At 37.4% G+C, this 24,898-nt stretch overlaps 1 protein-coding gene and 1 long non-coding RNA gene across 4 annotated transcripts in view; one reads left to right on the forward strand and one right to left on the reverse strand.

Moving 5' to 3' along the window:
• Positions 1-85: 85 nt before the first annotated feature.
• si:ch211-63b16.4 (uncharacterized) overlaps positions 86-24,898 on the reverse strand; it is a 32,389-nt gene continuing 7,576 nt past the window's right edge. Inside the window, exons 3-25 of one of the 2 annotated variants that reach the window (XM_034018319.3) lie at positions 24,423-24,556; positions 22,646-22,755; positions 22,499-22,560; positions 21,920-22,003; positions 21,119-21,269; positions 20,751-20,824; positions 19,921-20,059; positions 19,081-19,164; positions 18,700-18,737; positions 17,693-17,716; positions 17,492-17,599; positions 17,005-17,084; positions 16,684-16,840; positions 15,849-15,932; positions 14,785-15,309; positions 13,479-13,550; positions 8,727-8,873; positions 7,988-8,179; positions 3,419-3,514; positions 3,001-3,048; positions 2,443-2,626; positions 1,193-1,319; positions 86-754 (exon numbers count right to left, since the gene is read on the reverse strand). In XM_034018319.3, the coding sequence (XP_033874210.3) occupies positions 622-754; positions 1,193-1,319; positions 2,443-2,626; positions 3,001-3,048; positions 3,419-3,514; positions 7,988-8,179; positions 8,727-8,873; positions 13,479-13,550; positions 14,785-15,309; positions 15,849-15,932; positions 16,684-16,840; positions 17,005-17,084; positions 17,492-17,599; positions 17,693-17,716; positions 18,700-18,737; positions 19,081-19,164; positions 19,921-20,059; positions 20,751-20,824; positions 21,119-21,269; positions 21,920-22,003; positions 22,499-22,560; positions 22,646-22,755; positions 24,423-24,436 (2,733 nt within the window). In that variant the 5' untranslated portion in view covers positions 24,437-24,556 and the 3' untranslated portion in view covers positions 86-621. Of the gene's footprint in view, positions 755-1,192; positions 1,320-2,442; positions 2,627-3,000; positions 3,049-3,418; positions 3,515-7,987; positions 8,180-8,726; positions 8,877-13,478; positions 13,551-14,784; positions 15,310-15,848; positions 15,933-16,683; positions 16,841-17,004; positions 17,085-17,491; positions 17,600-17,692; positions 17,717-18,699; positions 18,738-19,080; positions 19,165-19,920; positions 20,060-20,750; positions 20,825-21,118; positions 21,270-21,919; positions 22,004-22,498; positions 22,561-22,645; positions 22,756-24,422; positions 24,557-24,898 lie in introns of both variants that reach the window. The other variant, XM_034018318.3, reaches the window with a different exon arrangement.
• Positions 9,842-15,071, forward strand: LOC117411137 (uncharacterized). Of its 2 annotated transcripts, none has more exons than XR_009328906.1 (3): positions 9,842-10,516; positions 12,276-12,519; positions 14,939-15,071. It is a non-coding gene; the product is annotated as an uncharacterized LOC117411137 (long non-coding RNA). The 2 variants fall into 2 exon arrangements; XR_009328907.1 differs by lacking the exon at positions 9,842-10,516 and adding an exon at positions 10,525-10,801.

Consider the following 24,898-nt stretch of genomic DNA (forward strand, 5'->3'; position numbering starts at 1 on the left):
TGAGAATCTTGAGATATTGGTTTTGTCTGTTGATTGGTCATATTAATACAATGTAAACCAAGTATCGTAAGATCTGTATTGATAGTTTCTGGCCAGCATCAATACAACAAATGGTGCTATTCCCATATTTCTGAATCTAAATATCATTAAAACAAAAATAAAAAAATTATGAAATTGGGATAGGTTTTTCAAGATCTTAACACCACAGTTTAATTTTACACCCATCGTTGTCTCATAACTCTGGCATGAGTGGAATGTAAGTTTAAGTGTTGTGTTTCTGTGTGTACGGAATACAATATGATAAACCACAGTCAATTCTGGTGACTTATTTAATAAATAGAAATAATATTTGGTACTTTAAGATTCTGGTTTCCACTAAGGAAACTACAGCAATTTGGATATAAGATTACCAATGCATTCATTACATTATTTATACACTAACAATGAAATAAAAAAAATTCCGGCAGAGAGAAATAGGTTCCTTTTTCTGTCTTTGTTCTCTCCTTGTAGAGGAATTTCTTACACCTTCCGATATCAAAGTCTTATGCAGTCTCATATGTAAGTTTTCAGGAAATTGACAAATAATTCAAAATACTTTCCATCACAAATGGATAGGTGAATTCAGTCAGTATCTTCCAATCTCATTCCACATTTCCTTATAGTCCTTTTGACGTGGGGCATCGCTTCTTCAATAAACCACCTTCTCGTATACATAATCACCATCACATCCAGAAGTAAGTTACGTTCTCTCTTTCTGTAAAAAGTAAATGCGATTTTATTTAGAAGCGGTTTGTCTGAAAAGGACACATCATGATATATTACAAGAGATACATGGGCCCACGAGGTATTTCCAATAGTGCCATCTACAAAGAAGATGGTGATTCAGTTTATTGTGTTGATGAAGGATTCTAGTTTCAATTTGTTCTTATTAGTTTGCCAAATGTTTGCAAAACTTTGTCTTCTAGTGTGTTACAGTAATTTTTGGAATATAACGTTTATATTTAAGCTGACTTCATAATGCGCACATCTATGCTACCATATCAAAAACAACATAGTATGCTATAAAGACTTTATTACCTGGATATAGTGCGCAGCTTGTATATATAACATGCAACCTGTGTAAGGGTGTTCTTTATACTGAGAAGATTATGATGTGCAACTATCTTTTAAGAGGAAAAAGAGAAGAACTTACAGCTGTTTAAACATATCCTTAATTTTGATGACCTCCTCATCATCCATTGAGTTTGTTGCTGAAGATTTACCAGGATGTAACGCAGAACAATGTATGCTACTGCAGCCACTGAAACAACAACTGCTCTCTGTATAGATATACATAAAACATATATGGTGTTTAAAAGAAAGAAGGTCATTTTGTAAACATTTTTGTAGAATACAGTAGTGTAGTATCAAAATCCCTGTCACCACAAATCTTCTGTATAGCTATTAGAAGCATGTTAATGGTATATTCAGCTGTGGCCAAAAGTTTTGCATCACTCTATTGAATTAACAAATGTTGCTTCATAAAGTCGAATGAAACCTGCTGAATAATGTTACGTTGACATATTGAATTACATACTGCTTTGTAGTTTTCCATATAATTAATGAAAAACTGACATTTCGAAATCTAACATGAAACACTGTACTACTATTATGGCTTCTGGTGGACTTTTGGGATATAATTTTGTACTTTCTTTGATTACATGAAGTTAAATAAATTATCTAAATTATGTTCATATAGGTTTTTAGGTCTCGATCCTAAAGTTCAAGCTGTACATATCAGTCATAAATACTGCACTTAGCTGACTGACTATTCAACAGACTTTAGTGTCAGTAATTATTTGTGGGACTTGGGAATATACCACTGTGGCAGAGCAGGGCTCTGCCCTTAGAAATACTGGCAGGGAAGGAGTTAAATTCTCCTCCCTGCCCAGGTTGATTGCTTCAGGTGGGAGCAATCCACCAATTAATTATTCAATTATTACTCAGCCACCTGGCATAAAAGGAGGCCTCAGCCTCCCAGTTGGGGAGAGAGAGTTCTAGAGAAGAAGCAATTGTGTTTGTCTGAGTGTGCTGTTTTTGTAAGTTTTTGAAACCAGTGAAGGCAACGCCCAGCCTGGAATCTTTATTTGTAAGTTTTGTTTTGTGTGTATTTTCTGTTTAAAACCTTTTTGTTTGGCCCTTGTACCTGTTTATTTTGTATTTTTGTTTATTAAAAAGTTTTATTTTGAACTTTAAACTGTCTCTGAGCCTCAACCTCAGTCATTTCCTTGTCACAACCACATATAAAACTGTGTTTTATAATAATAATAATAATAGCAGAGACAATGAAGAAAGGGCAAGTTATTTCTCTAAAAATAGTTTAAAGACACTATTCTGCCTGAGGACATATGGAATAATGTCATTTATTACAATGAAGACCAGAAGAAAATCAGTTTGCCCAACCTGATTTGATCCCAGCAGCACTCTGCTGGGAAACCTGAATCATCATCATCTCAGTGTTTGTCATCAGGCTGTGCACGTGGGGAGGTTCGTGAGGGGGAACCTGGTAACAACCATTGTGCTTCAAACTGTGCTCCCTCTGCATGGTTTCCAGCTTCTCCAAAACAGAACTGTTCTCTGATTTAATCTGCCGACATAACACATGAATCTATAGCAGTGTTTACTAAATTCCCATAGCTCAGACTAATCATTCAGGGATGAGTGTGGAGCTGTCTGATGGGGAAGGGTATTAGCACTGAGCTGTGCACTGAAGCCCCTGTAGTCTGCGCAAAACATCCTCCCCTCACTTCTGCACAATCAAATTGGAATAGTTTGTTAGCATTGGAAATAATGATCTAAGCAGAAACAACAATAGAGAATCATATAGATGTGTTCCAGTTTCCCAAAACCAATACATGGCAACAAGACTTCCCTGAAAAAAGAGGCTGGATATATTCTGTCTGCAGTACATCGTCTAATAATGTTGGTAGTGGATCAGTGAGACCAGTACAAAGTGCCTACCTTTTCATTGTAGTTTTTGGTTTCCTCTATTTCAATTAAAAGTCCATCCTATAAAAATAGCACATTTATTATTGAAGGATGGGCCACAAATTGAGCAGCATTATTGTTTGTTCTATAAAGTAATTCAGTATATTTTAAAATTAATTTTAAGTATTTGTATTGCCTTGTGATTAACTGCTTGTGTTACACTGATTGACACGACACATAACTCATGTACAGTATGCACGCAGTATTCAACTAATGTAACTAGTAAACAAGGAACAATGTATAAGTTCAATATTCAGAAAGCTAATGTTTTACATTACAGACAGTTGAGCAAACCCTAAACCAAGCCAACCACTTTCATGAGATGTGTCAGTCTGACTGAGGGCAAGATTGAATGTACTTTCTAGAGAGTACATCCAACATAATACATCACCTTTTCTTTCTTCAGGTCAGCTAAAGTCAGAGTTACTCTATCCTTGAATCTTTTAAATTCAGCTTTCATATCCTCCAGTTCCAAAAATATTCTCGCCTATCAATTGTAAAGGAAGAAAAACATTTTCAATCAACAACTCCTTCAAAACAGTGTGTATATAGGAATTTCTTGAAAACAAATAATTATAGGAAAAATCTTTTGTAGCAAAAGTTTTACTTTTGTGGATGAGGAAAAACATTACAAGAAATAGATGTGTACAATTATTTATTTCAGCAATTTTTTTCCAAAACTCCCAAAATGCTAATTCTAAAGTATTCATACCCTGAAAAGGAAAATGAAAGTAACAGCTAGTTGAGGCACCTTTAGAAATAATAACCTCTTTTAAACAATTAGTTTATTTTCTTAATGAGATTTCGGCATGATTCTTTAGTGATTTTTGACCATTATTCAACGCAAAATTGTTCCAGTTCATTCAAATTCCGAGGACTTCTCTTGTGCACAGCCTTCTTCAACTCATACCAAAGATTCTCAATCGGATTTAAATCAGGATTTTGACTAGGCCATTCCAGAACCTTGATTTTATTCTTCTTTAGCCATTCTGAAGTAGATTTTGATGTGTGCTTTGGAATATTGTTGTGTTGGAACGTCCAGTTGTGCTTTAAACCAAGTTTTGTAGCGGAGGGTTTCAGATGATCGGCCAATATCTTTTGGTATGCTACAGAATCCACTTTACCATGTATTGAAACTACATTTCCTGTGCCGTTAGAGGAAAAACAGCCCCATAGAAGGATATTACCACCTCCATGCTTGACAGTAGGTATGTGTGAACAGGATGTGAGTGGTGTAGTGAATCGTATGTCCAAACAGCAATTGTAATCCCAAAATGCTACGTGTGTATTTTATATACAAACACAAATAAACCACCTCTCTACCAACAATGGTAGTGGGGGGAACAAGGCGGGCCTGCAAACCCAAAACAAAAGACAAAAGTACAAGAAGTAACAATCCACATCCACAGTGCACGAAGCTGTGCTCTTCCAAATCCGGGGTCGTGGTGCGTGTAAGTGTTGTGCACTGAAGGTCGTGCTCAGGGGTTTGTGTTGGCTCTGTGGCGGCAGCTCCTGCTTCCTATTCCTCCTCTGCAATAAACACAAAACAAAGACATCTTCAGCGCAAGGGGCCGTACTTACATAGCTGCGCCCCCTTTGTACTACCCAACTCCTCCCTGCAATCAGCCCGGCGTCAGGCTTTCTCCAATCGCTGCCTGCCCCGTAGCCGATCGCAAGGGATTCGTTTTGTGTACGTGCAGCTACACGCTTCCTCCAAGATGGCCGACTTCTGGTTTCTGCCTACTGTTGAGTCGCTCCATCTATGGGGAAGCAAACCACCAACCTTACAAAGCACATTTTCTCGTTGGGAGGGAGATTTGCAGCTTGGATTCATTCTCTCTCTGTCACAGTATGGTGTTATTTTGTTTGTACGCCTCACCAGACTTTCTCCAAACGTAATGACTATCAGCGTGCCCAAATAGCTCGAGTTTCATCACTCCACAAAACCTTTGACCAGAACTCATATCCATCATTCAAATGCCGTTTTGCAAACTTTAAGAGATTGTCCTTGTCACGTTTTCCTAAGAGTGACTTTTTCCTTGGCCTGCGAATATTAATACCTTCACCATGCAATACTCGATCTATGATTGAAAAGGAAACCCCAGACCCACTTGCAGCCAATTCACTTTGAATGTCTTTGGCAGTCAATCTCGGATTGTTATAAACCTTCCTCATTATTCTTCTACTTGTTCTTGGTGAAAGAACCATCTTTCTTCCAGACCAAGGGAGCGTTGTGACAGTACCATGAGTCTTGTACTTCTTGATAATAGAAACGATAGTTGAAATTGGGATACTCAAATACTTGGAAATCTTCTTGTATCCTTCTCCAGCTTTATGACAATAAATCATTTTTTGCCTAAGGTCTTCAGATAGTTCATTACGTTTTCCTTAATATTGACTTATTGGTAATGACAGCAATCATCTATGCCTAAGCCTTTTATACTCTCTAAGAATGTTCACCTACAATCCAGCATTTTCTAGACTTTTCTAGAATTAGGTTCTGCATTATCATATTGAAATTTCTAGCACCTTATAGACAATACTATCATCGCATCAAAGGGTATGAATACTTTTGAATTAGCGTTTTTGGAGTTTTGCAAAAAAATTGCTGAAATAAATAATTACAGATATCTATTTCTTACAACTTTTCTTCATCCACAAAAGCAAAACTTTTGCTACAAAAGATTTTTCCTATTATTATTTGTTTTCAAGAAATTTTGAGAAATTATACATTTCCATTGGGGTATGTAAACTTTTGACTACAACTCTCTCTCTCTATCTCTCTCTCTCTCTATATATATATATATATATATATATACATATATATACAGTGCCTTGCAAAAGTATTCAGACCCCTGACCAATTCTCTCATATTACTGAATTACAAATGGTACATTGAAATTTCGTTTTGTTTGATATTTTATTTTAAAACACTGAAACTCAAAATCAATTATTGTAAGGTGACATTGGTTTTATGTTGGGAAATATTTTTAAGAAAAATAAAAAACTGAAATATCTTGCTTGCATAAGTATTCAACCCCCACACATTAATATTTGGTAGAGCCACCTTTCGCTGCAATAACAGCTTTAAGTCTTTTGGGGTAAGTATGTACCAGCTTTGCACACAGTGTTGGATTGATTTTGGCCCATTCTTCTTGGCAGATTTGCTCCAGGTTGCTCAGGTTGGTTGGACGATGCTTGTGGACCATAATTTTGAAATAGTGCCACAGATTCTCAATGGGATTGAGATCAGGACTTTGACTGGGCCACTGAAGGACATTCACCTTTTTGTTCTTGAGCCACTCCAATGTTGCTTGTGCTTGGGATCATTGCCCTGCTGAAAGGTGAATTTCCTCCCAAGCTTCAGTTTTTTAGCGGACTGAAGCAGGTTCTCTTGCAGTATTTCCCTGTATTTTGCTCCATCCATTCTTCCTTCAATTTTAACAAGATGCCCAGTCCCTGCTTATGAGAAGCATCCCCTCAGCATGATGCTGCCACCACCATACTTCACTGTAGGGATGGTGTGTCTTGAGGCATGGGCAGTGTTAGGTTTGCGCCACACATAGCGCTTTGAGTTTTGGCCAAAAAGCTCTATCTTGGTCTCATCTGACCACAAAACCTTTTCCCACATCGCAGCTGGGTCACTCTCATGCTTTCTGGCAAACTCCAGACGTGCTTTCAGATGGTACTTTTTGAGTAACGGCTTCTTTCTTGCCACCCTCCCATACAGGCCAGTGTTATGCAGAGCTCTTGATATGGTTGACTGGTGCACCATTACTCCACTCCCAGCCACTGAACTCTGTAGCTCCTTCAAAGTGATTGTTGGCCTCTCTGCGGCTTCTCTCACAAGTCTCCTTCTTGTTTGAGCGCTGAGGTTTGAGGGACGGCCTTTTCTTGGCAGTGCCTGGGTGGTGTGATGCAGCTTCCACTTCCTGATTATTGATCCAACTGTGCTCACTGGGATATCCAAACACTTCGATATTATTTTGTACCCTTTCCCTAATCTATGCATTTGTATTACTTTATCTCTGTCTGTAGAATGCTCTTTGGTCTTCATTTTCCTTCAGATTCACAGCCTGACCAATGATCCTTCAACAGTGGGGTTTTTATCAAGAAAATGTGACAGCAACTTTAATGGTTCACAGGTGGAGGCCAATGGTAAGGTAATTGTGTCCTCGTTAGGGCAATTTCTTTCATCGGTGTAAACTGGGAGCTTCCACAGCACAGGGGTTGAATACTTATGCAAGCAAGATATTTCAGTTTTTTATTTTTCTTAAAAATATTTCCCAACATAAAACCAATGTCACCTTACAATAATTGATTTTGAGTTTCAGTGTTTTAAAATAAAATATCAAACAGAACGAAATTTCAATGTACCATTTGTAATTCAGTAATATGAAAGAATTGGTCAGGGGTCTGAATACTTTTGCAAGGCACTGTATGTATGTGTAAAATATAGAAGAAAAGCAATTGATAAACTACTAACTATTTTAATAATTAGCTACAAAGTTTCAGCTTCCACCTTCTTCAGATAGCAAGGTAGAAATAGCTGGTAGACTAATGTTGTTTAAGTTTGAGATATATATATATATATATATATTGTTATATCTGAGTAAATGACCACCACAGGTCAGTGTAGACACTACAGTACATTTATTGGTGTCTTCTTGTTTTTTATACATCAGTATAAACTAGTACGATAAACTGTGCTGGCCCACAGCCAAATGTTTTGTTTTTTTTAATACATTTTACTTTAAAATCACCTTTAAATGTTTACAATCCGTTTCCACTCTGAAGAAGATACTTGGTTTTGAGGTTTTGAAAGCTAGTGTTTTGTATATGCAAGTTCAGCTGGTATCACCAAAAAAATAAATAATTTTAATTGAAACATAACTATGTTATACTGCAACATATCTATCAGAGACCATTTCTTTCTTAGCAAAGGCTGGATGACATTGACCTTTTCATTTTCCAGTCTGCAAATCTGCTGTTTTTCTCTTTCCTTGCTTTTCTCTAGTTGGCTCCGGAGGTCCTCGGTTTCCAGGGTAACTCTGTCCTGTTCTGTTTTCAGTCTCTGTGTCACAGCCTTCTCTCTCTCACGGGCCTTATCAAGCTGGGCTTTAAGTACCTCGATTTCAATGAGCAGACCATCCTGCAATGAAAAATAAGAGCCATTATTAATTAAGACATGAATGGGACGTGAGCCTCATTCTTTACCTAAAGCCATTTTAGATGTTATGTTTAACTATGCAAGTCACATTTCTGCTGTTTTCAGTTTATTTTAATCTTCTATTTATTAAAAGGGGACATTTATACACTGCCTGACCAAGAGAATCGCATTGGAAAAAAATGAAACAATGACGCTTGACATGCAGAACATACAGGACATAAACAAAATCTGACAGCAGCCTGTATCTAGCAGCAGGAGTGACTGACTGATGTTAAGTATGCCTGTATTCTGTCCTACTAAATTATTAGGACTGTACACAGGCATAAATAACATCTGTTAGTTACTGACTGAAGTAACAGTATACTGTATATGGCCTAGAGCAGTAATTAGTAGAGATTGATCAAAGTGGCTTCTGATATTAGGTGGTGGGTGCATGACTAGTTAGATCAACCGTATCCCAGACTGCAACTCCAACCACTCTTATCTGAGCTGGGATTTGTAGTTAGGGAGCGGTGTAGAATGTACATACTCTCTCCTGTAGAACTGCCCTGTGCAGAAGCTGGGCCTGCTGAGCCTGCTGGAGCCGGGCACTGCAGGTCTGCTTCAGTTGAGCTTCATTGGCTTCGGGGTGGGGGTCCTGCTTGCACTGGAGATTCTTTCGGAACTGCTCCACCTCCTGCTGAATGTAACACATGGGGATAACAGGGTACAGGTGGTGACCATAATTAACAGCAATCAAGGTTTAATTATTTATCTTGTATATAACATGCACCTGGAAAAGCAGGAAAAGTTTCGCTGATCAGGCCTGCACTAGATTATGGAAGTATGGTATATGAGGAAGGAGCTAGTAAGGAGCTGGGAAAACTGGATATGGTACAAGCTAGGGCTCTGAGAATATGTGGTGGAGCTCTATGTTCATCACCAGTTGCAGCATTGCAAGTAGTTGCTGAGGAAATGCCTCTCTTTTTAAGAAGATGATGAGAATTAGGTAGTGGGTTAAGATAATGAATGGAGGAGATGGAAATCATGTTAAAATGATTTTTGAGCCCTGTTGGGAGTATGAGGTATTGATGAAAGGAATGAGTGTGATAAAATGTTCAGGGGTGAGAATTAAGAAAGATATTGAGGAGCCGGTAACATTGAAAGACTGTATAGGACAGGTGAGACTAAAAAATATTAACTCTGTCATCAGTCCATGGTGTTACAAAAATCCAGTGATTGATTTGTATTTATTAAAAGTTAAAGAAAAGGAGGAAAGAGGGGTTTTCTGTGACCTGGCTGGGAAATGGGTAAACCATGTATGTGGAAATTACTGTAAGATTTTTATAGATGGGTCTAAAAATACAGATAATGGTAGGGTTGGAGCAGCTTATTACATTCCAGAATTTGAGGTAGGAAAATGTGTACGGATTGCAGATAACGTGTGTATTATGACGGCTGAACTATTAGGGATTATTTTGGCATTACAATCGATTAGAGATTAAGGTAGAGAGGGCAGTCAATTTTTAGTACAGGAAGTAATGTATCTACTGTCAGAATGTGTGTGTTTAGGATTGTAAGTGGTTTTTGTGTGGATTCCAGCGCATATAGGAATAGAGAGGAATGAGAGGGCGGATGGGTTAGCAAAAATGGCAGTGAAGAAAGTGGATGTGGGTATGGATGTTCATTATGGGTTAAGGGAGTATTATAAAATAATAGAAAAAAATACAGTGGATGAATGACAGACTGTGGAATAGGGGAAAAAAAGGGTGTAAATGACATAAATCACAAAGTAAAGTCAGTTTGCAGGAAGGATGGTATGGAGGGAATAGACAGGAGGAAGTTAACCTAATAATGCTGTTTATAGGACATTCAACTTTAAATGAACATTAATACAGAATTGGAGCACATGACAATGGGTTATGTATGAGATGTGGGGTTATGGAAACTGTGGAACACCTGATGGTTGAATGTGCTAGATAAAGGGAAGTGAGATTAGAGGTAGGGGAAGAGTTGAGGGCTTTGAATATTCAGAATCATTTTTTTAGGGATGGTATAGGGGATTGTAATAGAATAGATAGGGCTATGGTCAGGTATATAAGGAAATTCATTAGGAAAATGGAGATTTAACCAGTCTGAAAAAAACAAACAAATCAGAAATCAAAAGTGTTGGGCTCACAATAACAATAATCAAAACTAACAGTAGGTGGCGACAATAAGCTTTGGACGAAGCTTGGTGGCCATTAACCTAAAAGAAGAAGGAGGAGGAAAAGAGTTTACTCCTTTGTCTGCTGTGTCCTGGGTTGCAGAGTTTGTCAAGTTTCCCCCACTTGTTACGAGGTAAGTTGCTTGTGCTGTCTTAATCCTCTTTCTTGTGATCGGTACTATTTTAATTGTTTGAAAAGATTTGTTATTTTATTGGGTATTTTTGTAGGGAGAGTTCCAGTGTATTTTGTGTACAGGACGGCAGTTTCTTTGAACTCCCTGAGGTCATTTTTTTATGCATTGGTTGTGATGACTTTGTGTTTTTATCATTGTACGACGTCAGCCAGCCACCGCTTTTATCTTTTTATCATTGTTTTGACCTGTGCCCGTGCATCATTTAAAGGTCTCAATTATTTTATGGTGAGTCCTCCTTTTGTGTATTAAAATAGTAATGTTTTGAGATTATTTTCTTTGGGGGATCTTGGTAGGCTGGGCTGTTGCATTGGAGACAGGTGTGCATCCCTCTTTTTCATCGCTCTGCTCCCCTGGGTTATTTTTATTTGTATTTTGAATATTGTTTTATTTCACTATCTTGTTGCTTATTATTTATACATGTTTTTATATGTTTTGTTTATGCACTAAGTATTAGTTAAGAGCACTTGCCGCTATTTTGTTTAGTATTGTGAGCACTATTTATTTCACTGGGTGATATGTCTGGTCTGGGGCTTGGTGAGTAGGGTGATCAGAGGTGAGTTCACCTGGTAAACTTTGTCCCCGGTTTGTGTCAGTGCTTGGTCTGCCTGTGCTCGCTCTCGCTTTTTGTTTTCTAGTGACAAAGAAACTTCACTACAGAGGACTCAAGATTTGTGTATGAGCATAACTAACTTTCTCTGACTTTCACTTAGTTGGAAGGGGCTTGTATCGGGGAACCACGTGTTTTTATATTTCATACCTCTTTGAATTCATATTAGAGGTTCTATAACTCTTTAAACTATAGATTGTGTAGTCAAGGTTATATATGTATATATATATATATATATATATATATATATATATATATATATATATATATATATATATATATATCTCGTATTACTTAGAATTAGCGCCTCTGCGTTTATTTTCAATTGTTAAAAACAGCTGAAGCACTTAATTGAGGGTGGTGTTTATTCGAGGGGTGCGTTTATCAGATATACTATGGTTTTTGAACGGTGCATTATTTTATTACATGATTTAAGGTATTTTAGAAGCGGTGCAGTGAAAGCCTCTGATCTGCAGCACTATACTCGTGTGTTTTGGGGGCTTGAATACAGTACATTTACTGAGTTAACGAGAGTCTATTAGGTGGGAGTTGGGAGGTCAGGGAGTACTGTACCAGCGAATCAGGAGTGTGTATTGGTTGTTATGGGGCAGGACAAGAAGAGGAGAGCGAACGGTAGTTGAGTGTGATGCAGTTGTTTTTCTTAACGAAAAATATTACCTCTGAATATTGGTTTGATTTCTGTTAAACTAAAATATTATTATTTGTTTATTTAGCAGACGCCTTTATCCAAGGCGACTTACAGAGACTAGGGTGTGTGAACTATGCATCAGCTGCAGTGTCACTACCAACTACATCTCACCCGAAAGACAGAGCACAAGGAGGTTAAGTGACTTGCTCAGGGTCACACAATGAGTCAGTGACTGAGGTGGGATTTGAACCAGGGACCTCCTAGTTACAAGCCCTTTTCTTTAACCACTGGACCACACCACCTACTCCTACTCCTATCCTACACCGTTAATTTTTTTTTTTCTCACTGTAATTTACCTGTTTGTAATTTCTCTGTAAGAGAAACCGAAATAAAATCTTCTCATAGATAGTAAGCAAGTTTTTTTTATATATCTATTTGTACAGGACTGAGTAAAATTCCAATTGACTAAAAAACAAAACAACTAAACTCCCTGCAAGAAGATATCTTCAGCCAGCTTTCGGATAGCGGTTAGAGTGACCGGCAAAGCTCTAAGTTCCTCTGAGTTTAAGTTTTCAACATCCAAGCTGAGGAGAAGGTAAACAGACAGCCCTTGTTTTATCCCCTGCTGTGTTGGCACTGAACTCTGCTGGGAAAAACCAAAAAAAAGACGTGAAGGACTGCTGTGCTGTAAGTAGTTATACTTGGGTTGTCTTTCGGGACTGTACCATAAAATAAAATTTGCTTACTAAGGTGTGTGTACATTAGTTTGTATTACATGCTGGATTGAGGCTGCAGTCTCTTTAGGGGCGTCACATGTACATAGCCAGAGCTGCGCATTACTTTATTTATTTTTTGAGCAGGGGTAGAAAAAAAATGCCTTTACGTTTCTTTATTGAGAGTGGTGTTTATTCGAGGGCGGCGTCTATTAAAAAATTGATATATATACTGTATATTCTTGAAACTGATGACCACTACATGTACTTGGGCCTTTAATGCAAATTTTAATTTGTGTGTTCTTCCAAAATATAAATGTAGTTCACTTATTTCTCTATTCTCAGGTGTAGTTCCCCTAAAAATGTCTGTTCACTGTATTGTTGCTTCCTGTGGTGGGGTACACCCTGCCCCTGTGCGTCTTTTTTGTTTATTTCAAGTTTGTTGTTTATTTAAAATGAATGTTTGTTGTGCATCTGTGTTTAAGGTCGGCAGGGAAGGGTTAATTGCCTTCCCTGCCAAATCACTTCACATGCAGAATATGCCTGAGCTCGATTTGAATTATTAACAAGCAATCGAGCCCCGGCACAGCTGTATAAAAGAGTGGATCAGCCGCTTATCAAGGCTGGTTGTTCAGAGGCGGAATGTAAGGTAAAGAGAGCTAAAGAGAAATACAAACAATTGCTACGCAAAGACCAGCATGATACTTGTTTACTTAGTGTTCGCTGTGTTTTGTCTGTTTGTTTTGGCCCTCATGCCTTTTGTTTTGAAGTGTTTTGTTCAGGTATTTAATATGTTTAATAAATACGCGCATCACGCTTCCACCCGCAGTATTGTCTGTATTTCCTGTTCTGACGTCAGCTACAAGCCAGCCATCTGTTAACACTTCCCTGTATTTTCCTCTTCCCAGTTTGCACTGCTCATTTTTTGCTTACCATACTGCTCATCTTGTCCCTGTGTGTTTCCACCACAGTCTCCCCATGCCCAATGTCCTTTATTTCCTGTTCCTGTGGAAGGTAAACTTGTCAAATGTAATAGAGCAAATAAAAGCCAACATCAAAGCCCAATACGTTGCATTAAATTCTTATATCCTTTTAAAAGTCCCATAATTGAACTACCTGTACAACTGCAGTTTAAATCAGCAAATCTGAATGTAGAGCCAATAATTTTCCATTTAAAACATTACAGAATTTTTTTCTGTTCTACTTATTACTTGATACTTGTACTTTTAACTTTCCAACGACATTGTTTAAATAAAGGCCAATAGATTATTTAAAAATAACTTAAAAAAATTAATGCTGATAATAACTTTAGAGGTGGATTCTCGCAGCTATTAAAGCATATACAGAATACAGCATGTGAGACACATGAATAAAGAATAGCAAAAGCACTGCAAACAGCAGAACAAAAGTCAAGATACACAGCCATAGCAACATGATTTGTTTAAAAAGGCTAGTCCATTAAGAATACTTTTTATTCATATTTTATTGTAATGCTGCCTAATAAGCTCTAATGACTAATGCTGTTAGTTTATATTAATCTAGTGTTATACTGATTACTGTATTTTTATAATGGTTTTGGAGGACACTGTCAGCGACACAGAATAAAAGTTTCAATGTCTCAGTCTATTAGCATTATTAGCAATACTTAGCAGAGACAAGTGAATGCTGCAGGATTGCCTACTTAAGAGGTTTTATTGGAACAACTTTTACATTCGCAGATAAATCTTTTTTTGTACAAACTCTACATGTGTAATAATCATTAGTAACAACACTGGAAGCTTGCTTGTGCAGTGTCATGTGAGCTGTAGACATAAATCCAATAACATACATCTTAATGTTAAAATAATTTTTGAATGGTTTTGCTATACGTATTTGTGCCCTGTGCCAAATATAAATAATTTGATAAAGATGGATGATTTGCACAGGGTACAAGTTGATATTTATTATAGCTGCCACTAGAGGATAACAAATGTGATATAAAGCACAGGAAATATTGAAATAAAAGATAATCCAATTTATTATTGTTTGTTTTTGTCAAAAACGGTAAAATAAGCCATTTTTTTTCAGCAGACCAATTCCATTATTGTGGAAAATCATTGACCCTATGTCTGGTATGTGAGACCACAAGAAAATACTATAAACAGTGGATGTCCACAAGCTTTGACCTTACCCTCCCCCCAAATCCAGAGCTACTCAGGACCCCAACCCTAGCAGGACTCTTGACTGCAGATTGCATTACCTCTCCACTGTTTGAAACCCCAACTCTTTCGTCTTTACACCTCCTGAGGTCAGCCTCTAGTTCTGCAATCTTCTGCTGAAGGGTGTCCTTGTCCCTCCTGGACTGTATGATGTACTTGTCATACTCATCCCTGATCCTCCTCTCCTTCTTACAGTTGGGGCACTCCAGGGCTTTGAGCATCTCAGGGGGCAGCCTCTCAACAGACACTCTGGGGGAAGCTGGCTCCATTCTGGGCTGCTTGTCTCTGAGAGGATCTGGGGGTCCCACTAGACTGCTGGAGCGAGACCTCAGAGACTTGCCCCGCTCCTCCACAAGTTTGTTCTTCTCTGGAGCCGGGGCGGATTTGATCAAATAGGGGATCTTCTCGCTTGATTTCTCTAGGTGGGGCAAGGTGACTTTCAGTTCTCTCAGTTCTCTGGGATGCTCCAGTTTGGGAAGAGATTCTTTGCGTCTCCTATCGCTGGATCTCGAAGGAGGACTTGGACTGAAGAGGATGGGAGGAAGGCAAGTCTGCATCTGAACACTCTACAATAATGTAGAAAAAGATTTTGTTTTTTAGAATTTACCTTTTTTAAACTCATCAAACCTTCCCATGTTTAATCATAATTTGATAAAAAGAGGGTACACAATGGTTCTAAGTGGGTAATACAAAGATAATCGTTGAATGTTACCCACAAAGAGTGTCTTGTGTACCAGCAGTGGGGCAGCAGTGTGGAGTAGTGGTTAGGGCTCTGGACTCTTGACCGGAGGGTTGTGGGTTCAATCCCCAGTGGGGGACACTGCTGTTATACCCTTGAGCAAGGTACTTTACCTAGATTGCTCCAGTAAAAACCCAACTGTATAAATGGGTAATTGTATGTAAAAATAATGTGATATCTGTATAATGTGAAATAATGTATAATGTGATATCTTGTAACAATTGTAAGTCGCCCTGGATAAGGGCGTCTGCTAAGAAATAAATAATAATAATACCACATGTAATTAACAATTTACTGATTATGATAGATTATGTAATTCCATCTGTTTAATGGATTAAACATTGCAGTCATCACTGGACTTCTTACCTTGTTGTCGCCTATACAAGGAAACTCAGTCTGGGGTCTACCGACATTTGTTTTTGGCTTTTCAATATTTTTGGAGTTGCTGACCTAGAGAAAGAACAAGCAATTCACAATGAGTCTTTAATGCCATGTATTTGTATTGTTTTGGGTATTTGAAAATACAATTTAAAAAGTGGATGTTAAAGGGACTTGCAAAAAAATCCTTTTAATGAGAGGTAAGAATTTATTTTTTTGGCTTGATTTTTACACCTTTTGTTGAGTAAGTAGCTTCAAATGTAATTTTGCTGTGGTTTCTTTTTTATGTACCATTTTATGATGTTTTCAAACCTTCGGAATGTTTCTGGTTGAAATTTGTCAAATCCTTCTTTTTTTTAAATCTGTTTTTAGGTGCTTTCACCTGAGCTCAGTCACTGCTCTTCAGTTCTAGTTGCCTTTCATAGATATATGTAGCTTCAACTAGATCAGTCAAAGTGTCTGAATAGGCGAGAGCCAGCGTCATATTGGGATCTGCTACTTTGGAATAAGTTTCCTTTTGTTTTGCTGCCAATACACTGCTTTGCACTTGATGGTGCTGATGTTTCCTAATAAAAATACATGTCAATGAAAGGCAATTAGAGGTGAAAAGCAGCTCCTGAACTTAGTCAAACACCTTAACACAGACTTATCAAAATTAAAAACATATTTAATATTTGAATAATTCCAGTAAGAACCACTCACAGTGGTGGTAAAAATCATAAAAATTCAAGGGAACAGTGCAAATAAAAAATGTTTAAAAAAATGGAAGCTACTTTAAAATACTTACTTGTGAAGAGATACAGCTTTTTTTTTTTTTTTTTACCTGCACGGCACAGCTCTGTATCTGGGAGTTTCGGACTGGGCGGCTGGGGATGGCCATCGCTCTGGTGGCGAACTGTAGGGTGCTCAGAGTCTCGTGCACAGAGGACAGGTCTGAGGAGACGGTTACTATCAGAGATGTCAAGCAGTTTCCCCCCAGGCTGACAAAGAAAGGACATTTTCTTTAACGTTTAGTTAAGAACTGCAAGACAATAAAACACTGCTAGGATTCATACACATAAATAATGCTGAAATCCTTAGTTAAACAGGGGGATGCAGAAGGAGTTCTGTTTTCACTGAATTAAAATGTTAAACTCTTTCTTACCAGTCTCTTAAAATTCTTGTTAGCTTAGACTCTCTGTAAGGTATATGCTGGCAACCTGGAGAACTTAGTGCAAAGATGACCTGCAATGAGAAAACAAAAAGAACTTGAACTTGAAAGTGGATGGCTATGGCTATATTGTGCATTCAAGATTTGGTAACATAAAAGAAACACATTTTAAGGAAGGCTTTAAAGTTCACTCCAAGATTCTGATACTCTTAATAACTTGAGATAAAGAAAAAACAAAACAAGTTTCTTCATAATTGGATCAGCACTATAGATTCAGTAGTAAGTAGTAAGTTTGGACATACTGTGAGCCGCCGAGATGCCTTCTGATATTCTGATACTCTCAATAACATGTGCTAAAAATTGTCCTTAGCAAGATTCATCACAATGGAGTGAGCGGTTCCTTCATATCTAAAGCTAAAGTGTGCCACCTCCATCACCCAGCCGAGGATAAGAAAAATGCTTTGGTGGGTGTGCTTCTTACATTTCCAAATATTGTAAGGGATCTCTTGAGAATCTTTGCCTCCTGAGGGTTTTCATGAGCAGTTTGAAAATATCTCCTTCCATCACTGACGACTCCACGACTGGATACCTGCAAACAAAGCTATCACTAGTTACCTGTACTTTAAAAGTTTAGTTTATGTACCAAAATACTAATGGAAACAATCTTGTAAAATGTACTTACCCTACCAGAGCTAGCCAAATCAACCTGTAGAAAAGAGGGGTTGTATTTAATAATACTTACCAAACACATTTCTTAGATGCGTTCCATTATGCAGTAACAACATTTTGTATTATATGTTGTCATTGCCTCGTCTACTACTGTAAAAATTTTAGAAGATTTGAGGTAAATTGACAATTCCTTATGACAATATAGCATTGAAGTAGAAAATGAAACATACAACCAAGGTTTTCAGACCCGGATTAGCACTAGTTTTGGATTCACTAATGTTACATTAATGAGCAATTTTGTATGGGTATGAAATATCGAATGTATTTTTCATGTTATTTAAATTCACTTTGTATATTACTATCACATCCAGCGGATGTTTTATAGCACCACTGAGGCCTCAATTGATTTCTCAGGAACTCATTTCTAAGATCATCTGGTTTATCAAACCATTAGTCTCCCAGCAACTCTCCTCTCCTAATGGGAGTAAGACATACATTAAGAAATGCTGCACATAAAAGAATGTGTATTTGTCACACCCACTTGGTGAAGAGTATTGCAGGGGGGAGGTTAATGGTTACGTCTGGTGTACCACATGTACTCTCAGACTAAACATGAGACACATTGAGGCAGTAAACAGTGAACCCACCACTGTACTAAACATTCCTTTACCCATAACTACAACTTCCAACAGTTCTACAAAGTAAACCCCAAAGACATTTAGTGACTGCTTGAATACAGGGCAGTAAACAGCTGATATTTGCAGGTAGGTGACTCTCTGTCATTTCAGAAAGACAGGTTTAAACCCACAACCCTCCGGTCAAGAGTCCAGAGCCCTAACCCCTACTCCACACTACTGCCCCAATCCTAGTCATCATCACATTAGGGACTGTATACGTGACAGAGGTCTGAAACATGCTGGTGCTCAGCTGGCTCTCAACAGACACTATCCCCTTGGTATAGTTTTTGAAAATAACTTATGGATTTGTTTTAAAACCAACAAGCAAAAAAGTCAATCTTACCAGAGTTAGCCTGCTAGTTGTTATTGTTCTATCCTGTGCTAAAACAAACAGTTATGTAATTGTTATTAGAGTCACTGCTCAAATAATAGTTATAAATAGAACAGTTATGCATACAAGCATTTGCCAAGATCACAGAAAGATGATATAAAGCAAACAGAAAGGTGATAAAGTGCTCCCTCGTTATTTTGCTATACGACTTACACACACTGAAAATTGTGACATATTGAGGACAATGAATTAGAGGAGGGTCCTTACATAGTGAAGTATCATACATGTACAATGTACCTAAACATGAATTGACCAAATTTGAGAACAATCTAATTGTGAAATATAGAGGGAGCACTGTGTTATTGTTAAACGCCATTGAAATTCCTTCCTTACCTTCACTGTCTGTCAGATTTGTGTTGACAATAATAATATTAAATATTATGTGACTCTTACTGGCAAACTCCCCCTTTGAGACTCCTGTGAATGACAGAGTGAAATTTACAGTATGATTTTGCCTGGGCACTAGTGGTGTTCTTTAACTTTCTAACTGTGGGTTGTCTCTGTCATACACACACACACATAGCATCCCAGTTCCAATATACATGTAATACAAGCACAGCTGCCCTTGAACTGGGCATGGGCATTCATCGGCAAAATGAAATTAACTTAATCCCAGTGTTAGTCAATTTTTAACTTGACATTTAAAACAAGGGTCACAGGATTTCTGTGCAGAAAAAAAGTCCAAGGTGCCCGTACATTTCGTAAAACTGTATTTGTCTATTTGAACAATGCTACCTGGCCCTGACAGAGCCTTATGGTCAGCACTTTTAATGTCATTATTCCTTATGAAATGTACAACAGTACACCTGGGCAAAAGCATTGCGAACAGTAGTTAAGCATAGTAAAATAGCAGTGAAAGCACGATGAAGCACAATCGGGCCTGTATATGTGAAGGTAAGTGTGGTAAAACAGTACAATTCTAGTATAAGAATCGAAAACTCCACAGAACACTGGAAAACCCCACGGTGACCAGCGCTTGCCACTCAACATAAAAAAAAAACTAAAAAAAAAAAAAAAACAGAAGTCCATTCAGCAAAGAACCCTACAGTGGACAGACCCACACAGAGTTTGGTCAAACCAATCCCAGACAGAACAGTAGCATCTGAATTTAGCTGGACCCAGTGATTCATCCATCCTAGACAAAATGTTTAACGGTTCATGAGGCTATTGTACCTGCATTTCTGTTTGCGGTCCCCCTTCTATAAAGCTGGAGCAGAGCCTCAGCAGAGGCCACTTCCACCTCGGTTAGCCCCTCCAGGAACACGCTCTCCTCGCTCTCGTGGATGCGGCTCACTTCCTGTGGTTGGCTGTCCTGGAACAGGAGAGTAGGTGCAGCAGGTTACTGAATTTGTAAATTAAAGCATTCCTGACTTACCAAGCACATATGAACTAGTGCACATACCAACAACATGTATACAGTGTTTGTCAATTAAAATAAAGTATAATTACACCATGTTCTAAAAGACAACTAAATATGTGGTTTTAAAGTTACTAAATAAAAATAAAAATAAATAATTAAAAGGCCTCCTCTCTTTTTTCTAGTTGCCACTGTGTTATGCACAAATAAACATTTGTACAACAATTTTTCATTTAAAGTGTAATAATAAATCAAACACTATATATATACAGTATATATATATATATATATATATATATATATATATATATATATATATATATATATACAGTATACAGTATTGTGTTTGATAGATATATATACGTAGGGCAGGAGTGTGGAGTAGTGGTTAGGGCTCTGGACTCTTGACCGGAGGGTCGTGGGTTCAATCCCAGGTGGTGCTGCTGTACCCTTGAGCAAGGTACTTTATCTAGATTGCTCCAGTAAAAACCCAACTGTATAAAAGGGTAATTGTATGTAAAAATAATGTGATATCTTGTAACAACTGTAAGTCGCCCTAGATAAGGGTGTCTGCTAAGAAATAAATAATATATATATATATATACCATAGTTTTGCATTCCCTACATAATAAATAGTAAAACTTACCAACAGATCATACATTTTCTCATTGGAAATATGAATAAAGGAAGCTCGAATCGTGCAGTTTGATGCCTCAGGTGCTGCTTGTGAGGTTAAGGTGAAATTGATTGATATAAGCATGATGACAATGACTAAAGAGAATGTGCATCTCTGTTGCATATACTGCTAACTGATTCTGTACAAACCATAAGCCACCCTCATGCCTACTATAAGGTGGAAGTAAGGGGAAGTGGTGGTCTAGCCTGTGACAACAACAGAGATTAATTGTGCCGTGGCTTCAAAACACTGGCGTGTAGTGGCTGTGTATTCTGGTGAATTGCCCACTTTCCAATAAATAATTTAAATGATCTTTTTTGTTTTAAGCGAGGGGATACAGTTGAATATATCTTCTGCAGCTCTAGTGATTATCCCCCTTTGTTTTCCTGTGAGAGATCCACCCTGCAATGTGTATGTTTTCCCACTTGCTGGCGACCCGTACGTTATGACACATCCATTGAATCCTTGCAGCACAAAGCCCACAAGAGGCTGAAAAAGAGCATAAAGAAGTCAATAGCCATGTTTTTAGTTTCATTATCTGTTCTTTTCACAATCACTTCTGGGCCTGCATTCTGTTCTACACATTGAAGATACGTCTTTACAAGGCACTTCTTAGACATTTCTATACACAGGGTGTGTTCAGGACAATGCTAGGCTTGTCTTTCACCTTATGCTATAATAAATATCCTTCAGTCACATTTTGTGACATTTTTAAGTTGTCTTGCCAAAAGCATATATGCATTATAAAATAGATGCACAGATAGGAAACATGACATGGTACACCTGTGCACAGACTGACAGAAGGCGATGTAGTATTTGTGGTAGCAGTGTATTTTTATTAGTTTCTCTAGCTTAGTGCTAATGGATAGTTAATTGTTATTGAATCGGACTACCTATTATGTCTTAAGCATTTTATTTACTTATCATCTTATCATTGAAATATATATTTTTTGGGGTATTTAAAAAAAAATGTTGAGGAAAATAGTATTTTTTTAATCATATAAATCATTTACTGTTTATTTAGCAACTATTGACAAAAAACTGAACAATTTCTGCTATCATGTTAGTAAGCTGGTTGTTAACGTTAAAATACTAAAAAAGAGTTTAACTTTGAAGTATTGTGTCTTTTGGTAAATTACCCTTGCTGCTGATTCATAGACATCTTTCTGTGAGCCATTTTCATCCCAAACAGCGTCAAACTCCAACATGTGAGGTTGGTGGCCCTTCAAAAAAAAAAAATAAAAAAAATAAGGCTCTTTACTTTTTAAATAATTTAAACTCACCAAAAGTATGAGTTACCTTGGCTTTGCTTATAAATGTTTTGTTGTAGCAATTTGAGCAAGCATGCCAGGCTAGCACTCTTTGCGAGATAAATACTGGATTCATACGACATCAATTCCATTTTTAATGAATTCTTTCCAAGAAAGCACTGCACATTTTGAAGCCTTGTTTAATGTCTCCAGAGTGTGCCATGATAATCCTCCTGGTGGACCATGGAAGGTAGTAAGATAGATGAAAAAGGTTTGCTGTAGTTTGTCTTTCTACTGTCAAGCATGGGACATTTTGGCACCAATGCTGATGGCATCACAACAAAATGTCACACTTCAGTTTCTTCATTGGTTCATTAGAGGGCAACGATTAGATTTGAAACATGTCACAAGATAAATTACAGTTATGTATGTATATGTAATGACACATATTTCTGTTAATAAACTCACCCGCCCAGTGTCCACTATGATTTTGTTTGATTCTTTCACTTTAATGGAGCTTTTTATCTCATCTGAAAATCAGAAACAGGGGGTCCTGTTAAGTGCAAACCATCACTATGATGTAAACAGAGAGTGAAACACTGCAAAGCAACTGACCATTTTTCTGATCCCGGGGGCAAATCCTTATCACAACTCGAAAGCTTTTGCAAAAAGCCTTTCCTTTGTTCCCATGGCAACTCTTCTTGGCTTCTTTACACTCTTCATTCCTGAGTTAAAAGAATTACAAGAATGTGTAAATATGAATTCTTTATATAAAACAAAATAATCTTACTAAGTAAAATGTGTGCTGCAATTTTTATACCAAATGTAGATTACAACCAGCACCACTATACTCTCTATGAAACTTTAGGATTGTGCAGTTTGGAGACTAGAAGGCTCTCTCGTATTTTATGTTTAGTTTATAAGGTGTACTCAGGAAATGCTCCCAGCTACCTTACATCTCTGCTAAAGACATGTACCTCTACAGATGCACTTCGATCAAATGGTATTTCTATTTTTAAAATCCCCAAATTGAGATCAAATATGTGCCGGATAAGCTATCTCTGGAATTCATTGCCTCAACCATTAAATTGCCTCTTCACAAATCGCTCATAAATGATTATTTTCAATCTGACCAGGGTTGTAAATCCTGCAAATAAAAGATGACCAGGGTTGTTTGCTTTCCCATGTTTTTATTTTGTATTTCTGTTTTATAATGTTTGTTCCTGTTTTTTATTATTATGAATTTCTTAGCAGACGCCCTTATCCAGGACAACTTACAATTGTATCATATAATTATTTTTTTTTTTTACATACAATTATCCATTTATACAGCTTAGTTTTTACTGCAGCAATCTAGGTAAAGTACCTTGCTCAAGGGTACAGCAGCAGTGTACCCTACCTGGGATTGAACCCACAACCCTCTGGTCAAGAGTCCAGAGTCCTACTCACTACTCCACACTGCTGCCCTTAATTTATTGCTTTGTTCTGTTTAAATGATTTGTTTATTTCCTATTATTGAATTTATAAGGACATGTCCTGCCATCTCTTGCCAGGACCCCCTTTTCATCCTGGTTAAATAAGCACATGTGAAATTTGTATTTGTGTTGTGCAGGAGTTGGACATAAAAATGAAACTCCTGCAGTATGTGGTTCATCTCTCTTATATCTGACTAAGTTGAGCAGTTTAAAGACTTGTCTGCGATCTTTTGAACATTACCTATAGACATTTTGCATATCGGTGGCAGCAGTGTAGAATAGTGTGGTAGCAGTGTGGAGTAGTGGTTAGGGCTCTGGACTCTTGACTGGAGGGTTGTGGGTTCAATCTGAGGATAAGGTACCCTTGAGCAAGGTACTTAGATTACCTAGATTGCTCCAGTAAAAACCCAACTGTATAAATGGGTATGTAAAAAATAATGTGTAAAAATAATGTAGTTGTATATAAAAATAATGTTATATCTTGTAACAATTGTAAGTCGTCCTGGATAAGGGTGTCTGCTAAGAAATAAATAATATCAATAAGACCCTGATATTGATGTGATACAGCCATCTGACATTTCTTTGTATCAGATGGTCTTAACAGTTGGACATGACATCACATTAAAATTAGCTATACTGTTTAATTCTTTTTTAAACTATATATTATAAAAAAATATATATTGTATAGGGTGCTGTGTAACATACAAGCTGATTTTCACCCACTGAAGTAAACAAAGTATTGGCTCTGAACTCTCGTGGAGAGGATATGTGCTTCTATTGGACAGCACCCTATACGATTATATATATTTATATATTATATTATGTAAACAGTAAGGTGCTAGAGAGAGTTTTGCCTGCCTGGGTAGCAGATGCTCTTACAGGCCATAAAGAGGGAAAGGTTTAAATTAGCACTCAACTCAACCTCATCCATCCCTTCCTTTGGGAGGTTTCTGCAGGAATGTAGATTGTTGTTTGTCACTTGAAGTTTTGCTTCCTTTCTGTTATTTACTCTTTTTCATCCAATATTTTTTCTCAACCACTTGAAAAAAAACTGAACAACACATTGACAAGAAAAAAGAAAATAGTCATTAAAAGGTGTGCCCCGTGCTGTTTTAAAAATAGTCTGGCAGTGCTTTAGTAACAGAGCACATATTAAATACAGTGCAATTAAATAGCAGTCATTGTGAGTGATATTTTATGCAATTACTTAAATATTCTTTTTTTTTTTTTTTTCTTGACAGTCTGTGAGTTCAGGAGTTGCTCTCCAGGTATACACTGATGTATGTAACAAAGGCCAGATCGCTAAAGTGTAGAAGTACGCAGCTTGAATATATTTTATATATAGCATTACATATTTTTCATACAGTCCCTAAATAAAAATGTTTAAAAATAA

Source organism: Acipenser ruthenus, chromosome 6 (genome assembly GCF_902713425.1).
Source record: "Acipenser ruthenus chromosome 6, fAciRut3.2 maternal haplotype, whole genome shotgun sequence".
In the NCBI taxonomy this organism is placed as follows: Eukaryota; Metazoa; Chordata; class Actinopteri; order Acipenseriformes; family Acipenseridae; genus Acipenser; species Acipenser ruthenus.